Here is an 18482-nt window from a genome sequence, read left to right as displayed (position 1 = left end):
ATTTTCAATAATTATTGTGATTTTGTCTATCTAAAAAAAAAGTTTGAAGATACACGGTCTTTTTTCTTTGAGCAAAAGATACACGACTTAAATAAAAGAAAGTTTAAATAATTATTTGGTCCTCTAAATACATCGGTTATTTTGGTTTTAATTTCCATTTTGTTCTCAATTTAAAGCAAATAGTCTTGGCCGTTAATTTTTCTTGGGTAAATAGTCATTTTTTTCCCTTAATATGTAACGAGTAGTTACAATAGTTTTTCAATGTATTAAAATTTTAAAATAGTCCCTAATTATGCACTACATCATTAATTAAAATAGCCCATGACATTAAAATGCTCTGTTAATATTGTCGTATCAAATTTAGTTTTATTAGGTAAATGGGAGTGGAGAATTTGTAATGAAAAAAAAAAAAACAGCTTGTTTGTTAAAGTTTTGTCTAGTAAATACTGGGAACTCAAAAATAAAGTAAATAAGGTTGGGAGACATTGCTCGACAAGATGGAGAGATTTACAAAGTATTGAGAAGGGGTGTGGGGCTTCAAATTAGGCTGGTTTGCTGAAAAATCATCTAGGAAAATAGGTAATGGTGAAGAAACTTTATTTTTTTGGATAGATCTTTGGCTTGAAGGTCGAATAATGAAAAATATGTATCCATTGAAAGGTTTGATGTATGTGTTAGGTGGAATTGGTCGAGAAATGGTTATTCGGTAAAAAAAAAAGCCTATTCTTTGATTGTAGGAGAATTAATAGTTGAAGATTGAAGAAATCTTGCAACAGTTTGGAATGATTTAATCCCTCTGCGGAGATTATTGCAAAATAGGATACCGTCGAGAGAGATAATTTTTAATGCCGTTTTACACAACACATCAATGACTATCTAGTATTTTCTCAACTTCTCTATATGCTGATGTGGCAGCATTACGTGTGAATTTCAAGTGACGTGGCACTGCCACATATTTAGTTTAGGTTAGATCAACCTGTTAGTCTTCAATTTATCACTTCCCCATTGCATCTCCTATCAGATAGATCTGCGCTCCCAATTCTCAGATCTCGTGCGTTTCGGTAAACATTTCCTTTTCTTTTCTCTCAACTTCGCCATTCATGTCTTACGCGTTCATCTGAACTTTGTTTTTTCGCAGATTCAATTCCATACAAGAAAAACCAACGCAATCATGGTATGTATCTCTTATTGGTTCTTAATTTTGAAACAATTTCGCTTCTTATGTTATGTTCATTTTGATACCACATAATTGCTTGTTTGATGTATGAGTTTAACCCGTGATCTAAAACTACCGTTTGCAAATTGAATTTTCTGCTACATGTATTTCATTCTTTAATGTTAATCCCAAATTGGATCGATCATTTCTTCTACAGGTCGTCCTTGCTGCGTCCATTGTCGGCAAATCTGGCAAAGGTGACACTTCCTTGCATCCATCCTTAATTTTTACAATAAATAATTAACACCAATTTTTTTTTTTTTTTTTTTTATCATTACAGTCTTAGTCTCTAGACAATTTGTTGATATGTCTCGGATACGAATCGAAGGACTTCTAGCAGCATTTCCCAAATTAATAGGCACTGGTAAACAGCACACATATATTGAAACCGACAATGTCCGTTATGTTTACCACCCGATAGAATCTCTCTATCTGCTTCTTGTAACTAACAAACAGAGCAACATACTCGAAGATTTAGATACTTTGCGACTTCTCTCCAAACTAGTCCCAGAATATTCTTATTCCCTTGACGAAGAAGGTATCTGCAAGCACGCTTTTGAGTTGATTTTTGCGTTTGATGAAGTTATCGCTCTTGGGCACAAGGAAAATGTGACTGTTGCCCAAGTTAAGCAATATTGTGAGATGGAAAGTCACGAAGAGAAGCTTTATAAGCTGGTTCAGCAGAGTAAGGTTAATGAAACTAAGGATCTTATGAAGCGCAAAGCTAGTGAGATTGATAAGAGCAAGGTATCATTTCAAGGACTACTATTTATTACCTTTTTATGTTTTAAGAGTATGTTAGGTTCTGCGGTAGTAAGAATTGATTTTGAGTGAATAATTGATTATGTAAAATTTATTCTGACTAAAAGTGATTTGTGTTTGTATACATTCATGTAAAACTGAGTTGAATTATAATTTTGTGTTAGAATCAATTCTAAAATCAAAAGCTACAAATCCTAGTTTCAAGTAGAATCAATTCTACTTGAAAGCAACCAAACATGTCAGAATCAATTCTACAGCTCCAGGATCAATTCTAAAAGTAGAACCAAACATACACTATGTCTAGGACTGCTCATAATTTAATTGAACAAAATTCATTTATTGTTCAGATTGAAAAGAATAGAGGTGAAAAAGGAGGCTTTGGTCCTTTGACGTCAATGGGATCTGGAAGAATTGAAAATAGCTTCAGTGATATGAGCATATCTAGCTCTGGAACTGGTTTCGGAAGTGTCTCTGGTTTTGGATTGACAACTACTGACATTGATTCCTTTTCCACCAAGCCTAAAGGTTGGTTTTCATAGATTCTCACAAATTATTCTAGAATGCTTTAATATTTGCCCATATTAACATGTTTCTGAATAAAGTGGAATATTTTCATTTATGTACTCTCCTATTCTCTTCCTTAGGTCGTCCAACTGCATCTGCCAATGCTCCGCCAAAGGGTCTTGGTATGAAGCTTGGAAAATCTCAAAAGACAAATCAGTTTTTGGAATCCTTGAAAGCAGAAGGTGAGGTCATTCTTGAAGTTGTTCAGCCAAAACTTGGCCCGTCTCGGTCAGCTGCCCCACCACTTACCGATCCCATCACTTTAACTGTTGAGGAGAAACTGAATGTGACACTAAAACGAGATGGCGGGGTTAGTAATTTTGATGTTCAAGGAACATTGTCTCTCCAAATTCTTAACCAAGAGGATGGGCATATTCAAGTTCAGGTATTGCATTCTCACCATCTCTCTCTACCTCCATGCTGCATGAAGAGAGAAATACAATGTGAAATGTTCGTGTCCATTGGTTTGCTGCTTTGCATAACTTGAGCAGTCTTTTTGATAAATAATTATTTATTGACATGAAGAGCGAAACATATTTTCTCCTTTCTTAATTTCTTTATTTTGCCCTCATATACTCTTCTCAAAGTTTGCATCCTCTGTAAATGCAATTGTCAGTGATATTGAAGGTTAACAATGGGTTAATTTTTAAATGGATAATGTTTTAAAACCAGCCAATGTTTTAGTGTTTAATGCAAGGCAAGGCAAGGCTCAGATAAGTTAATTATAAGTTTTAGCAAGGCGTAGATGTCAGCAGTTTTTTATGTGATTCAAATATTTAGCTTATACTTCGGATTCTAGGTGATTTTTATTTGTGTTTTATCTGTATTTGAGTTTGGACTCTGTTTCTGTTTAGGCCTTGTGTTTATCTCAATCCCACTCTAGAGCATCTTGTTAGGGATCAGAATTTGGGAATAGTAAGCATGTAGACTAGAAGGAAGAAGCAGTAATAGAGTGATTGATAGCTCAGAGAATATGCTATTGTGCAAGTTAGTTTGTAGATATAAATATTTGGGAAGAAAGAGAAGGGAACGGGGTGTTGACTCATTTGTAACTCACTTATAATTCGTAGGTGAAGATAATTCCTCCTTTGGCAAAGCAGAACTATAATAGCTCTAAGAAATGAAAGCACATTTTGTTTTCTTCAAACGCTTGTTTTCTTTCTTCTTATTGAATCTTGAACCCGTTACAGCTAGCAGTAGTAGCTTGTTAAGAGTTCTAGTCTTTCGAAGTTAATTAATTTCTTAGTTTCTTTTGCTAACTGTCCCAACTCCCAACTGTACATTGCGGTTTTAACTGCCTTCAGATTCTCTTTGAAATTTTCCTTCACTTTCCTCTGTTTTCTCTTATCACAATTCTGACAAGCATCAGATCATATCGTTGGTTGAATATATCAGTTTTAATGTTTTTGCTTAAAGAAGCTTAGACTTTTGAATCATACATGATTGACGCAAATGGGAGGAAGAGAGGGAAAATAAAGAGAAGGGGATGGATAAAAGTGGCACTTCAATTAGGCAGAAAGGATGAAACTGAAGGTCATTATTCTGATGGTTTACTTGAAGTTCTTGTAGGGTGATAACAATGCTGGTTCCATTGTTTGACAATGATGGATGAGTTTACTTTTAATGTGAATTAATTGGGATAGGGTTAATTGATATTTTATTTTTGAGAGCAGAGAGGCCATAATGAGGGAGGTTGCAGACCGTTGAAGATCTGCAGAATTGTAATTCGGAGTGATTTTCCCTATTTCTTTGTAATAAAACACCACTTCGGATTATTCTTATACTTGTTTTCTCCTACCATCCTTCAGTCTTGTTTTGACTGTTGAGATCTCCCAGCCTAGGTTTACTCATGCCGACATGCCTTGAATTTGTCTTGAATGACAACGTCTATTCAGGAGAACAATGAAAAAGATATGTACTTACATATTGTGCCTTGTTTTTGCAGGTTCAGACTGGTGATAATCAAGCCGTCTCTTTCAAGACACACCCTAACATGAATAAAGAATTATTTGCCAATGAATATATATTAGGCCTGAAGGATCCAAATAGGCCCTTCCCCACTGGTCAAGCCAGTGATGCCGGAGGTGTTGGTCTTTTAAAGTGGAGAATGCAAAGCACTGATGAGTCAATGGTGCCACTGACAAGTGAGTTTATAACTTTCATTGATCTTGGCTTTGTGTTCATGTATTTATAACTTACAGTGTACTATATATGTCTAATGCAGTCAACTGTTGGCCATCTTCTTCTGGAAATGAAACTTATGTCAACATTGAATACGAGGCTTCATCAATGTTTGACCTGCGGAATGTTGTGATCTCAGTGCCCCTTCCAGCTCTTCGTGAGGCTCCATCTGTTAGTCAGATTGATGGGGAATGGAGGTGTGAACATTATTTGTTTTCTTTTTTTGAATTAGGGTTAGAGACAACCTTGATTTTTGCGTTTCAGTATGAAGTTTGCAGTAAATAAACCGGTGGTTTTGTATTGGAAATAATATCTGTTACACGTGTAAATGCAATCTTGAATTATCTGACTAGATTCACATGAATTATGATGCTCTCTGAAACTAATACTATTCCTCCTCTTCTCCTGATCATGAGTTTAGTCATTCATATTTTATTTATGGCTGTAAATAATTTTACTTCATGTTTGTTCATACCATTCTTAGTCTCTTTATAATTCCTTAATAAAATTGGCTTTGCAGGTATGACTCTAGGAATTCCATTTTGGAGTGGTCCGTCCTGCTGATTGATAATTCAAATCGCAGGTATGCTAAAATTGGAATGTTTTTTTAAGAGCTAACTTATGCTATACTATGATCTTTGTATTTTTGGATTTGTTTTGTCTGATCTTTAATATATTTGGCAGTGGGTCGTTGGAGTTTGTTGTTCCGCAAGTAGATGCATCAGCATTCTTTCCCATCTCAGTTCGTTTTATGGCAACTGACACATTTAGTGACCTGAAGGTTCGTATGTTTATTTTTTATTTTGGCATTCAAATTTATTAGGGGCTGTGATGCAGTGTAATTTGGAATGACTGGTCTAGATGGTATGATAAAAACTTGAAACTGACACATTTATTGACCCTGAGATGTTTGTATGGCTGGGAAATCTTTTGTCATCTCTAAATAGAAATTCTTTTCATTCAGCCCTTTTACCGTTTGTCATCTGCAGTTATCGATAGTATATGACATATTATTGCTTGAATGATGATGTAATGGGATCTTAACCAAATACCTTGCTTCTCTTTGCAGGTTATGAATATCATACCAGTTAAGGGTGGTAATCCTCCTAAATATGCTCAGAGAACACAGTTGTTAACAGAAAACTACCAAGTTGTGTGATTGATTTCCTCTCGGCTTTGAGCTTCTATGACAGTTTTGCTTTTACAGCCGTGTCTCTTTTGTCAATAGGATTTACTTTTAGTTGCAACATTTGCTACTATTCATGAATTTATACTTTTAGTTCTACTTGTCAAGACAAGGAGCAAACTATGATACTTGTATTTACTATTGTGGCAAGCATCTTATGTGGAAAAGGATGCATTTCCCATCTCCCTGTTTTTCTTGTGATGAATAAGAAGACAAGCAAGTCAAATACAAATCGAGTACTTCATATCCCATACATGGTAGTAAACTAACTAGTTGTGCATGTAATGTGGTATATTTGCTAAATAATGTTTTTATTTAGTTTATCTTTAAAATACATTTCTCAACAAAGCACGATCTGAAATCTGGGTGATCTATACTTTGGTATATATTTGAGATTTTTTGAAATTGTGAAAATATTGAAATTTCTAATAGAAGTTTTTTGCGTTACTTCAAAATTAAAGCAATATTTTCACATAGGCTTTGTATGGTAAAAAAAAGCTATAAGCTAGCTGGTAGTTGAAAAGCTAGCTTATAGCTGATGATTGAAAGCTTTTAGCTGAAAAGCTAGCGGTTTGAAATTAAAGTGTTTTGTAAAATTAATTTTTAAAATGAGTGATAAGTATATAATGACATAAAAATACATATGTTTATTTTTATATAAATTACTACATATTTTTAACTGATATATTTATCTTAAATATGTAATTTATTTCAAAGTATTTTTTTAGCTTTAAAATGATAAATTACTTCATTTTTATATCTTTTTTTTAATTTTTTTTTATGATTTTTTTTTATTTTTATTTGAATTAGGAAATAAGTTAAAAGGAAAAAAAAATGATAATATGAATATATAAGTACAATAGAAAGTGCCCCTTTTCAAACAGTACTTCGAAGAACTGAAATTAATACTTGATAAAAAAAAGAACTAGAGTTAAAAAAAATAAAAAGCAACGTGTAAAAAAAGAGAATTAAGGAAAAAGGAATAATACAAATTAGGAACGTGGGTGGTTAAGGCCTATTTAGTGTGCAGTTTATTTTTATAAGAAAAATAATATTAAAGGTTAAAAATGGAAGAAAATATAAAAAGCTACAAGCTATAAGCTCAAAAGCTACTTGAAATAGCTTCTTACAAAAAGCTATAAGCTCATAAGAAAAACTTGTTACTAAACACGTCACGTTTTCATCCAACGAGCTTATAAGCTAATGCAACAAGCTATAAGCTAGCTTATTTATGTTACCAAACACAATCATAGAAGCTTCATTTTCTAGCTTCTAAAAATCATGTCAATTTAGTATTGGTATCACCGTTGACGCGTATATTGGATTATCAAATATCAAACTATTAGTCCTCTTTACAACAACTTTAATTTGATGAAAATGAGAGTCAGAAGAATAACATAAGTTTCTCTTCAATTGAAACCGTTGACTAATACTGATTACTCGAAAGACACTTAAAACTTTAACAATGATTTATGCCACTCACCGTAAGTAAAAAGTCATTATATTTCTTCCCAACACTCTCAACACTCTCACTTTTTCTCTTCTCAACACTCAATCAATTGGGTCCAAGTAAGACCATGTACAATGGTTCAACACTCTCAACACTCACTTTTTCTCTTCCCAACACTCCACAGTCCACATCATTTTCTCTCTCTTCCACCTAATAATTCAACACTCATTCAACTTTTATCCTCTCCAATGATTTTTCATTCAACACTCTACCCCACCACTTTTTAATATTTTTGTTTTGGCTTAATTGCACTTTCCCACCTATATTTTGCTAATTGTGCGATTTTGCATCCCCTCTTTTTTTTGAGCGATTTTGCACCCCATCTTTTTGCGCCCTTTTTGGTTAGATGGAACTTCTTGTGTTTAATTGCACTTTTCCCCCTATCTTTTTGTCAATTGTGCGATTTTGCACCCCCTCTTATTTTTTTGAGCAATTTTGCACCCCATCATTTGCCCCCCTTCCCCTCTTTTAATGATGATTTTGAACAAAACACAATTGGCAAAATATGAGGTGCAAAATCGCTAAAAAAAAGAGGGGATGAAAAATCGCACAATTAGCAAAATATAGGTGGGAAAAGTGCAATTAAGCCTTTTGTTTTTTGATAACATATAATTACAATTATCGATTATAATTAAATTAAAATAATAATCACTTAACAATTTATTTTTTAGTTTTTTGTAAAAAACAAAATTTATTTAAATAATTTATTTTTATTTTCTTAACTTAAAATGCAATACAACAAACTAAGCACGCGACGCACAAATAACTTAAAATGCAAGACAAGAAACTTCAAAATATAGACAAATACTTGATTGAAATTAATTTCCAAACAACTCTTGGCTCATTTCACTAAAAAAAAGATTAAAACTTCAAAAGAAAACCTAATAGAAAGATAATAATAACAATAAGATAGTGAAAAACTTGTTTTTTTTTTTTTTTTTCTGTGTCCAAATCAAATGAACCAAGTCTCTATTTATAGAAAAAAAAATCATGAATTTTGGTTTAAAAAAATAAAATAAAATAAATTTGCAATGAATTGAGTTTAAATTATTAAAATGAGATAAATCCAAACAACCAATCAGGATCAACCATGTGTCAAAGATTATACACTCACCCTTTCTCTCTTTGCGTCCTGCTACTGTCGCTCGCCTTTGTCGGCACGTGTAGCTCACACGCCTGTTTTGACCAACAGAAATGCACCGCGTGTCGTTCCCGATCTGGCAATTTGCAAGCTTCAACATGTTGAATGGTTTCATCACCTCTTTCTTCCACCTCATCTCTCAACCAACTTCAACTTACCATCGGAAGGTTTCAACATGTTGAATGTGGCTTTCAATACCACCATTGCACTTGGTCTAAGAAAAAAACAAAGAAAACTTATATCAATGTATTAAAACTTAAACTATATCGTTATCTCTTATTTTTATTGAATCATCATCGATTATGTCATTGTCTCAATTGTAAATGTAAAAAACTATAAACTACTTATACGTGGTGATCATCAATATTTTGAATTTTGTGTATTGATCAACCGTAAATCACATATGACACTTCCTTAACCTAAGAATTGACTTAGTTGATTTTGAATTTTCTTTCTTGATCATGATCATGATCATTAATTAGGGGTGAGCTACTATCATTCAGATATTTATTTATTATTTGATTTATCACTGCCAAAATATATTTTTGGTACAATTAATTAACCGATGTTACATTACATTCATGCACAAACGTACGTTACATGTATGATACATGATATATCAGGACCTATCTACTAACTTTTATGTTTCAGCCTTTGAGCCCCCCTACCCTAGTTCAATTCATAGTATCTTTTACAGCATGACTTCAACTTTATTTAGTTGATAGCTCCATTGAAAGTACTAAATGGCTTTATAACCTTATGCTTTTTGAACTTCTCGTGAAATGAAAAGTTAACGTTTGTGGAGGAAGGCTCGTGTGAGGTGCAGTCTCTTTTTTCCTTCTTCATGTTTAATCAAGTCAAGTTTACCACAAAAGCAGAAAGTTGTGGAAAATAAATATATATGGTTTTACCATGCTACCACGTGAATACCCCCACAATCAGCTTCTATTGGAGGACAACCAATCAATTTTCTTAAAGGAAAACTTTATATTAATGCTATCCAACTTTCTTATTGTGTTATTATATTAATTTTTTTGACTAATAATTTAATATTAATTGTTATTTTAAACATTATCCTTTTTTCAGGGCAAAACATTATCATAGTATTAGTAAGTACAGTTTTTCTTTTTATCTCTTTCTATTTATAAACATGAGTACAAGAAGATAGAGCTGCTCATGTACATGCACATTTTAAGAGTTGTAACACACATTAAATAATAAAAAGATCAATAAAATCTGTCTTCATTTATTGTCATTATTATTATTTTTATTTTGATTTTCATCAATTCAACTTATAGGCATAGTAATATCTTTGATTTTGAATATAAGCAATGAAAAATTCAATTTTCATCAATTCAACAGAGAAAATTGCCGTTACATTACATAAGGCTGAGACACACAAGTAAAATACGTTTTTGCCCCCTCGGCAGTTAACTGCTAAGGAATTAAAAAATCGGCTGCAAATAACTGCCGAAATTTGTTATAAGAACAGAACAGACATAGGAGTTTCAAAAACTCCATTGTTACATTTTTTGATCTCCTAGGTGCGATTTTGAGCAATTTCAAGCCATTCCAAGCCAATTTCAATCACAAAAACAAGCAAGTTTTTTGAATCCTATTGCATTGTTGTTTTGTGGTCGAATTGTTTGTTTGTTTTTTTTGTTGTTGTTAAATTTCGATTATATAGATTCGATTATATAGGTTTTATTGATTTTATGATATGTTAGGATAATTTAGGTTAGAATGGTTAGAATTGTTAGAGATCTTTTATTGAATTGTTAGGTTTAGATTTTGATGAATCGTTGTAGAATTGTTAGAATTGTTTAGGTTTAGGTGTAGGTTTTGATGATAGTTTAGGTTTAGGTTTAGTTTTTGATTTTACGATTTTATGGCATTGTTGTTTAGTTAGGTTTTGATCGCCATTTTTTTTTATTGTAGATATGTCTCAGAATCAGAATCAGGGTAACGTTCAGGGTGAAGAGAAGAACAAAGAAAAATCGCCTATGACATGGCACATAATTGTTTGTGATGGTTCCGAAAAAAAGAAGGGTTCGAAGGTGCCGGTGTACAATCAGTCCAGGTTGACGAGGAGTGGGAGGACATGCTATTTTGGTCCTCAACCAAAACAAGGTGCCCCAGTGACTGTAACGGACAACCCGATTGACTTGTGTGACGAGGAAGAATGAATGTAATGACTTTTAATGCCTAATTGTTTTGGATTTTTTTATGTTTTATTTTTGTGTCGCGCACATTTTGTTTGACATTATGGTACTTAGAATAAAATCGCATTTGGAATAATTTCGATTAAAGTCGCGTTTTGAATAATTGCATATTTGAATAAAAACTAATTAAATCTTAAGGTGAATTCAACTAATTAAAATTGCGTAATGAATAAATAAATTCGAAAAATGAATAAATAAGATAATTATTGTTCCATTCAAAACAACATGTATTATGCATATTCAACTATATATGTTATCAAACTACATTGCATTACATTACATTCTGAAATGTACCTTCCAACTGCAACAATTATCTTACTCCTGGATGGGAAAATTTAAACTTGCTAAACAGCAGGACTCCAGCATCCGATGAGCATCTTGAATGATGGTATTCAAGTGTCAAAATAATGAGGTGCATTCCTTGACACTTCAATACCAGTATTCAAGATGCTTATCGAATGCTGGATTTCTGCCGTTTAACAAGTTTGAATTACCTCATTCAAAGAAAGACAATTATTGCAGTTGGACGTTTGTACCTCCCAACTACAACAATTGTGTTACCTTTGAATGGGGTAAATTCAAACTTGCCAAGCAGCAGGACTCCAATATTCGACCGGCATTCCCAATGTTCCATTCAAAAGATTAAATTCTTGTTAGGTTGGGATTAAATGATGGTATTCAAATGTGAAAAGAATGAGGTCCATTCCTTGACACTTCAATACCTTCATTTAAATCAGCCTAACAAGAATTTAATCTTTTGACAGGAACAGTGGGAATTCCGGTCAAATATTGGAGATCTGCCGTTTGGCAAGTTTGAATTACCCCATTCAAAGGAAGGCAATTGTTGTAGTTGGAAGGTGCATTCTTTCCGTACCTAATGACGATCTTCTGGCGGAATCAAACTTTTGATGATATCTTCAGTTGATCTCAGCAACTAACATCTAATCTAAAAATGATTTATAACATGTAAATCTAATTAAAAACTAAAATAAAAAAATAAATATAAAACACCAAATTAAAATATAACCCTAAAATTTTAAACTATAACATAAACATCATACAAACATTTTAATTAAATTAAGCAACTAACATTTACTCTTAAAATGAATTATACTATGTAAATCTACTCAAAAACAAAAATAAAATAAATCTACTCAAAACTAAAAAAATAAAAATATTTATAACAACTAAAATGTAAGTTAATAGCATTATAATTACTTACTTGTGATTTTGTTGAATAAATTTAGTTGGGTTTTTTAGAGAGATTTGTGAAAGAGATTGGAATTTTTTTTTTGGAAGATGAGATGAATAATGGATGAGAGAGCTTCTGCCAGATTTATAACAGAAGATTCTCGGCAGTTAACTACCAAGGTTTTCCTCGACAGTTAATTGCAGCCGGTTATTAAATTCCTCGGCAGTTAACTGTTAAGAAGACAAAAGTATATTTTACTCGTGTTTCTTATGTTTATGCAATCCGTCAATAACAATTTTCTTCAACTTGCATAGTAAAAAAAGAATCAATATGCCAACGTGTACAAAACATGGACATTTACAATTGTGGCTCTTATCATGTCGATTTGAAGTCACACTTCACGATTCATTTTGGCAACCAAGTCCAATTACATTGACTAATATAGTGGCGTAAAATGAGGGACCGTGAAAAAATATGTAGAAAAAAAAGTCATAATATGGATATGCAATTTGAAGGTCTACCCTCCATAGACCATAGTTTCTTAATTTCCTTTTAAAATATATTTTTCGTCTTTTCCTTAATATATATGGTATTTTTAACTATTGAACATTTTGAAAGAAAAGTTACATGTAGAGAAAAATAGTTATAACAAAGATTCAGATAAATAAATATATTTGATATGAAACTCTCAAACAATTTTGATTAATAACTATAATCACAATGATTAGAGCATCCACATTCATACCACGCACATTGATGGTATAAATGAACCCCACATAATATATAAATATTATTTCACATTTTTTAATTATTTAAATCATTCAAATACATTTTTTAAATAGAAAAATGTTACATGAACACCCTTTATTCCTACATCCCATTGTACACTCTATGTATTAGGGATATTTTGGTAAGTTCATCTCATAACCACACTTTATCTTCTATTTATGTGGGGTCCAGATTGCCACGTGTCAGAATTTTGTATGGGTGTAAAGGGTGTATTGCCACATGAGGTGGTACATGTAGCATCACTCTTTTTGGAAAATGTTACATAGACACCTTTTAATTGCATACACCCTTGTACACCCTATGTATTAGGAAGAGAGAAGAGAAGAAGAAAGATAAAGTGTACTTGTGCGGGGTCCATATGGCCACATGTCAGATTTTTGTGTGGGTGTCAAGGGGTGTATTGTCACCTAAGGGTGTTTATGTATCATAACTCATTATTTTTTGCATCACAAAAGTAGAAAAACAATGTTGGTAATGCAGTACCACGGTAATTGTTGGAGAATGTGAAATTCTGACTATGTGTCATAAAATTTAAGCTAAGACACTCTAAAATGTTTTCGATATTTACGCTCTTAGAAGAATGCTACAATGAATTCAGAATAAGATTCTATATATTATATTAGAATAATTAAAAAAAAATAAAATTAGATGAATGGTCATAGGTTTGAGTTAACTTATCTCTATACATGTACTCGAGGCATTGTTTGATTTTTTTTATTTTTTTTTTATGAAAATAGCTTATGAGTTATGACATATCCATAAGCTTATTTCAAACTTTGGAGATAGTTTATGAAAACAGCTTATAATTTATACAAACAAATTTGACTTTATTTTATATTTTGAACTAGAAATTATTTATACACAAGCAATTATATAGACACTTAATTAAGGTGTTATTCAAACATGACCTTAGGGCTTAGACCATATATCTATGAAACATGAAACTCTCCACACGCATGTATGTGGTTGCCTTTCAACTAAATTATCAGCCATAGAATGAAATCATATACATTGATCACCTTATTCTTGAGGTCACAACTACCAACGTGGAAGTTCACTTGGTAGTGAAGCATTGACATATGGGAAATTTAAAAGTATGTACACAACTACATATCACTAAAAGTTATACGATACATCACATTCACCTCATAAATCTTCTTGAAAAATCTAGCAATTAAGTTCACGATCATTGAAAACTGACATTTGCATTTCTAACATCCACACATCTCACATTCTTAGTAGCAAAACACAACTATTATAAATAAGATTGTTCCTCCTAGCTAGTTTCTTCAATATTCATAACACATTTATCATATTCTCTTACTAACAAATACAACTATTATGGCACCTCATGGAGATTCATTACCTAGCTCAATCTCTAGGAGCAACAACATTGTATGCTCCAAACCACCAAAACCTAATTCATCTCAACTCAACAACAATAACATTCAAAGAACAATCTCAGACATATCATTTGAACTATCAAAACAAGACCTTGATTTAACGCAGCTTCCACCGATAACTGAAGTTGAAGATGCAAAGTGTGAATGCTGTGGCATGTCGGAAGAGTTTACACCTGAGTACATAAAACGTGTACGTGACAAATACTTAGGGAAATGGGTTTGTGGTTTGTGTTCTGAGGCAGTGAAAGAAGAGTTGGAGAAAAATGGTGGGAACAATATTGAAGAGGCTTTGAGTGCACACATGAGTGCATGTGTTAGGTTTAATAAATTTGGAAGGAGTTTTCCTGTTTTGTTTCAAGCTGAAGCTATGAAAGAGATGCTGAAAAAGAGTAAAATGGAAGGGAGAAGGGCTAAGTCATTCAACCCTAGAGACAAAGGTGGTGAAAAGAAAGGTGGTGGGCTTGCTAGAAGTTCAAGTTGCATTCCTGCTATTACAAGAGATATCAATGATTTCACAATCACCAATTAATCTTATCTTATAACATAGAAGTTAACCGTATGTTTGAATTGATGGTAAGTTTAATAGAATCTCAGCGAGTCACCGTAATTTTATTCAATAATATTACGGTGAGACCATCATGATTTCATCAACTCAACGTGATTTCAGACATGCATTAAGTGTTTTAATTCTGTATTGATTAATTCTATGTTGTTTAGGAGCATGGTTTATATACTCGTTCCTTTTTTTTCTTTTCTTTTCTTTTTTCTACTGACTAGTGACTACTCCTCAGAGTCTTTAGGGTTTGATCAAGATAACATAACCCTAAAGTCATACCTTTTGATCCGAGTATAAGGTTTTTTAGGTCTCTCTCCCTATCACTATCATAGTTTTTATTGAAGGATCAAGTTGAACCGTGTGTGAGTTCTTTGTCTTTCTTTTTGATGGAGAGGGTTTTTAATACTTTGTATTTTAGTCAGTGGCTTTTTCAATGTATTTTAGATATTTCCAATCTTATAACAGAAATAAAATTTGCTTCATGCATTGATCTACTGCTTTTGTTGGCTGCCTTTGTCTCAATTCAAGGTTACGTACCAAACCCAAGAGAGAAATTCCGTGGCTTAGAAGTTAGTTGTGACCTTTTTATTAAAAGGAATTTAAATAGGCATAGCAACAAATAAATATTATATGGATTTGTAAAAATAAATAAATAAATATTATATGGTTTTAGTTTTTTTAAACAATCAAAATAAAATAGATAGAAGTATAATATATGTATACACGAATAAAATTTGCAACTGTGGTGGATCTTCCTCGAGACTAGGAATGTTAGCCACACAAATTTTCTTTTTGTTGTTGTTAGTTGTTGAATATAGCTTCAAAATAAATGCTAGCCATCTAAAAAATAATTTGATGATATATATAGCTGCAAAGGAAAGGTGGAATAATATTATATATCATACAATAAATAAATTATAAAATAATTTAATTGGCTATTAAAAAAAGACATCTTAACCTCAAAGCTCCACTATACTTGAATGTTTTTCATTTCCATTTCTTCAAATATAAGAGTAATATAGTTCTTTTAAGAGTTGTGTTATTTGAACATCCATATATGTGACAATTTTTGTAACAACCAAAATTTTACAAAGGAAATGAGGTAGTGACACAAAAACCAAAGCAATAGAGAAAGAAAGTAAAAAAATAATGTGAGCATGAGAGAGAAAGTTGTCACAAAAATTATAAAAAATGGTTGTTCAAATATCATTTCTCTTCTTTTAATTGAACAAGCGACTTCCTTTTCCAATAATCTACCCACAATCTCTTCCTTGTGCTAGTTATTATGGCTACATATATAACTGCTTCAATTCATAGAACAGAAGATTCCATTTGGAATCTTTGAAACTTAAACATATTATTTCCCTCTTGGAATAATATTACATATCATACCATATAAAAATTAATTTACTTGAAGGTGATAGTTTTTGTTACATTAAATAAAAATCCATTGAAAACGTAGACTTCAGAGAAAAAACATTGAATTTGAAATGTAATTGTCATCAGGATAGTTAAGAGAGTTCGATATAAAATAGTATTATTATATAATAAAAACATCGGACTTCATAGAAAATAAATAATAGAACATCAGAATTCTCAAGCAAATTCAAGAATTTCAAATGTTGACATCAACGCATCCTTAAAATTTATATTAGATTTTTTTAATTCATCATTAATTATCTGATGATTTCAACATTTTTAATGGACCTCTATTTTTATTTTTTGTTTGAGCCTAATTTTGAACTTTTTTTTTTTTATTTATAAGACGGTCGTCCTCTTCACCATATCTCGTATACGATTAGTTGTCATAAAATAATTGTACAAATATGATTACTCTTAAACTATCATATCTATCATAGAGTCTCTTTCTCTCTTGGTCTAGAGGTGTATACACTGACAATTAGAGTGTAAAAAAAAAAAAAAAAAACCATTAGAGAAGGTAAATGCATTGCTGGCTGCACAATATGAAAATTATATGGCTTGGTGGATGTTCAATTTCAAACATTTCAACCAAGTAAAGCACTCCTTTTGTCGTTTTTCAAAAGCATAGGCTTCCCCCAAAATATTATAAAGACATAAAGTAATACAAAATATGTATGCACCCACCACGGGTTATTCTATTTCCATATGGTGGATTCAATATTCATTTATCATTTTCCTTCTTTTCCCCCTCACTATATATAACCTCAACACCCTCCTCCCTCTTGTCCTCAAATCAAATTCATCTCCTAATATCTCTCCTTCTCTCTCTCTCTCTCAATCTCTCTCTTTCAAAATCACTCTCCTCAAATTATTCCAAACAAAAAAAAAAAAACAATTTCTATATAAAATAAAAAATGGAAAACAATCTACCAGTGATATCAAAGAGAGTGTGGAGTATGGTACGTGTAGCCTTCTTCATGTTGAGAAAAGGCATTTCAAAGGGAAAACTGATGATGGGCCTAAACATGATGCTCAAACGCCGCAGCAAGCTTGCCGGAAAAGCCATTGCCAATCTAATGTTCCACCATCACAGCCACCACAGCTCCTCCTCAAGCCGCTCTCACGACTCACGCCACCAATTTACCGCATCAAGGGAGTATGAATTCAGCTGCAGTAACACTCCTCATCACTTTTTCCCAATAGGGAAACGTCACCGCAGCAACAACCACAATCACAACAATTTCTTCACTTGCGCTCATACGCCACCTACGCAGGACGATGATGTGGCGACTATGAGCGCAATGAAGGCCGTGCTGGAGATGCTTAACAATGATCAAGCAATCGTAGAAGCATCTCCAGCACTACCTGGATTCGGGCGTAGCCCAATGGTGAGGCAATTGAGGGTGACTGACTCACCATTCCCTCTAAGAGAAGATGATGAGAAAGACAACCAAGTTGATAAGGCTGCTGAAGATTTCATAAACAGGTTTTACAGCCAGTTGAGGAAGCAAGATTGATTGATTAAATAATTCAACCTTCCTTGTTTAGTTAATAATTAATTAATATGTGTAATCGTTTGTTGTGAATGTTAAGTAAACCATTTTTAATTTTTGGTTATTTTCATGATATATATGATCCAAGAGTTGATATACCTATATGTGGGAGATTAATGATTCATGTTTGATTTAACTGTTGATTATGAACATGATAATAATAATAAGCTAGAAAATAAATTACAGATTGAATTAATTTATTCTTGCGTTTTTCTATTTTTTTGTTACGGAATAATTACTTTTCATAATTTCCAACAAAATAATCTCATGTATATGTTTGAGGAGTAATTAATGACCATCACTGTGGTCACAAAAAAAAAAAAAAAAAACTTTCTTAATAATAATCACTTTTAAATTCTGAATTTTTTTGTTGTTGTGTACTTGGTGACTTTATTTTAGTTAACTTTACGTACTCTCGCATTTTGGAGTGCTTTTATTTTGAGTCTATCTACAAATTGAAGAAAAGGACTACACTTTTAATTCGTATATAAAATTGAAATATGTGTAAAGGGTTCAAGCATAGGCTTGTTTTTGTGATTATCTTTCATTATTAATAATAGAAAAGAAAATATTTGTTTTTTAAACAATACTTGAAATTATTAGAAAGTATACAAATTTTACGAATTAATTAGCCGGTATATTATGTACTCTAACAAACATGATAGGATCTTTCTGAGGTACCCTTCGTACACATATGTGTACTAAAAAAGAATTTCAATGAATCTTTTGGATTTAGGATATAATCTTGGCTATAAGATTAGAACCCTTGCAGATTTTTGGGTTGT

At 32.2% G+C, this 18482-nt stretch overlaps 3 protein-coding genes across 4 annotated transcripts; all 3 read left to right on the top strand.

The window, feature by feature from the left end:
- Positions 1-907: 907 nt before the first annotated feature.
- Positions 908-6227, top strand: LOC11420971 (coatomer subunit delta-2). 2 transcript variants are annotated; one of them, XM_024776851.2, is made up of 11 exons: positions 908-1061; positions 1139-1174; positions 1374-1413; positions 1497-1963; positions 2326-2503; positions 2623-2927; positions 4488-4686; positions 4767-4920; positions 5244-5306; positions 5408-5504; positions 5793-6227. In XM_024776851.2, the coding sequence occupies exons 2-11, from the start codon at positions 1172-1174 to the stop codon at positions 5880-5882; spliced, it is 1596 nt and encodes a 531-aa protein (XP_024632619.1). In that variant the 5' UTR covers positions 908-1061; positions 1139-1171; the 3' UTR covers positions 5883-6227. The 2 variants fall into 2 exon arrangements, with proteins under 2 accessions (XP_024632619.1, XP_003597689.1); XM_003597641.4 differs by having other exon boundaries at positions 923-1051; positions 5793-6160.
- A 7809-nt stretch (positions 6228-14036) lies between these two features.
- LOC11433448 (uncharacterized) lies at positions 14037-15216 on the top strand. Its single transcript, XM_003597638.3, has one exon. The coding sequence runs from the start codon at positions 14105-14107 to the stop codon at positions 14693-14695; it is 591 nt and encodes a 196-aa protein (XP_003597686.1). The 5' UTR covers positions 14037-14104; the 3' UTR covers positions 14696-15216.
- Positions 15217-16933: 1717 nt separating this feature from the next.
- Positions 16934-17801, top strand: LOC11433447 (uncharacterized). Its single transcript, XM_003597637.4, has one exon. It carries the CDS (start codon positions 17059-17061, stop codon positions 17659-17661), a length of 603 nt encoding a protein of 200 aa, XP_003597685.1. The 5' UTR covers positions 16934-17058; the 3' UTR covers positions 17662-17801.
- Positions 17802-18482: the final 681 nt, after the last annotated feature.

This window comes from Medicago truncatula, chromosome 2 (genome assembly GCF_003473485.1).
Source record: "Medicago truncatula cultivar Jemalong A17 chromosome 2, MtrunA17r5.0-ANR, whole genome shotgun sequence".
Classification (NCBI taxonomy): Eukaryota; Viridiplantae; Streptophyta; class Magnoliopsida; order Fabales; family Fabaceae; genus Medicago; species Medicago truncatula.
This window is presented reverse-complemented; position numbering and strand designations above follow the sequence as displayed.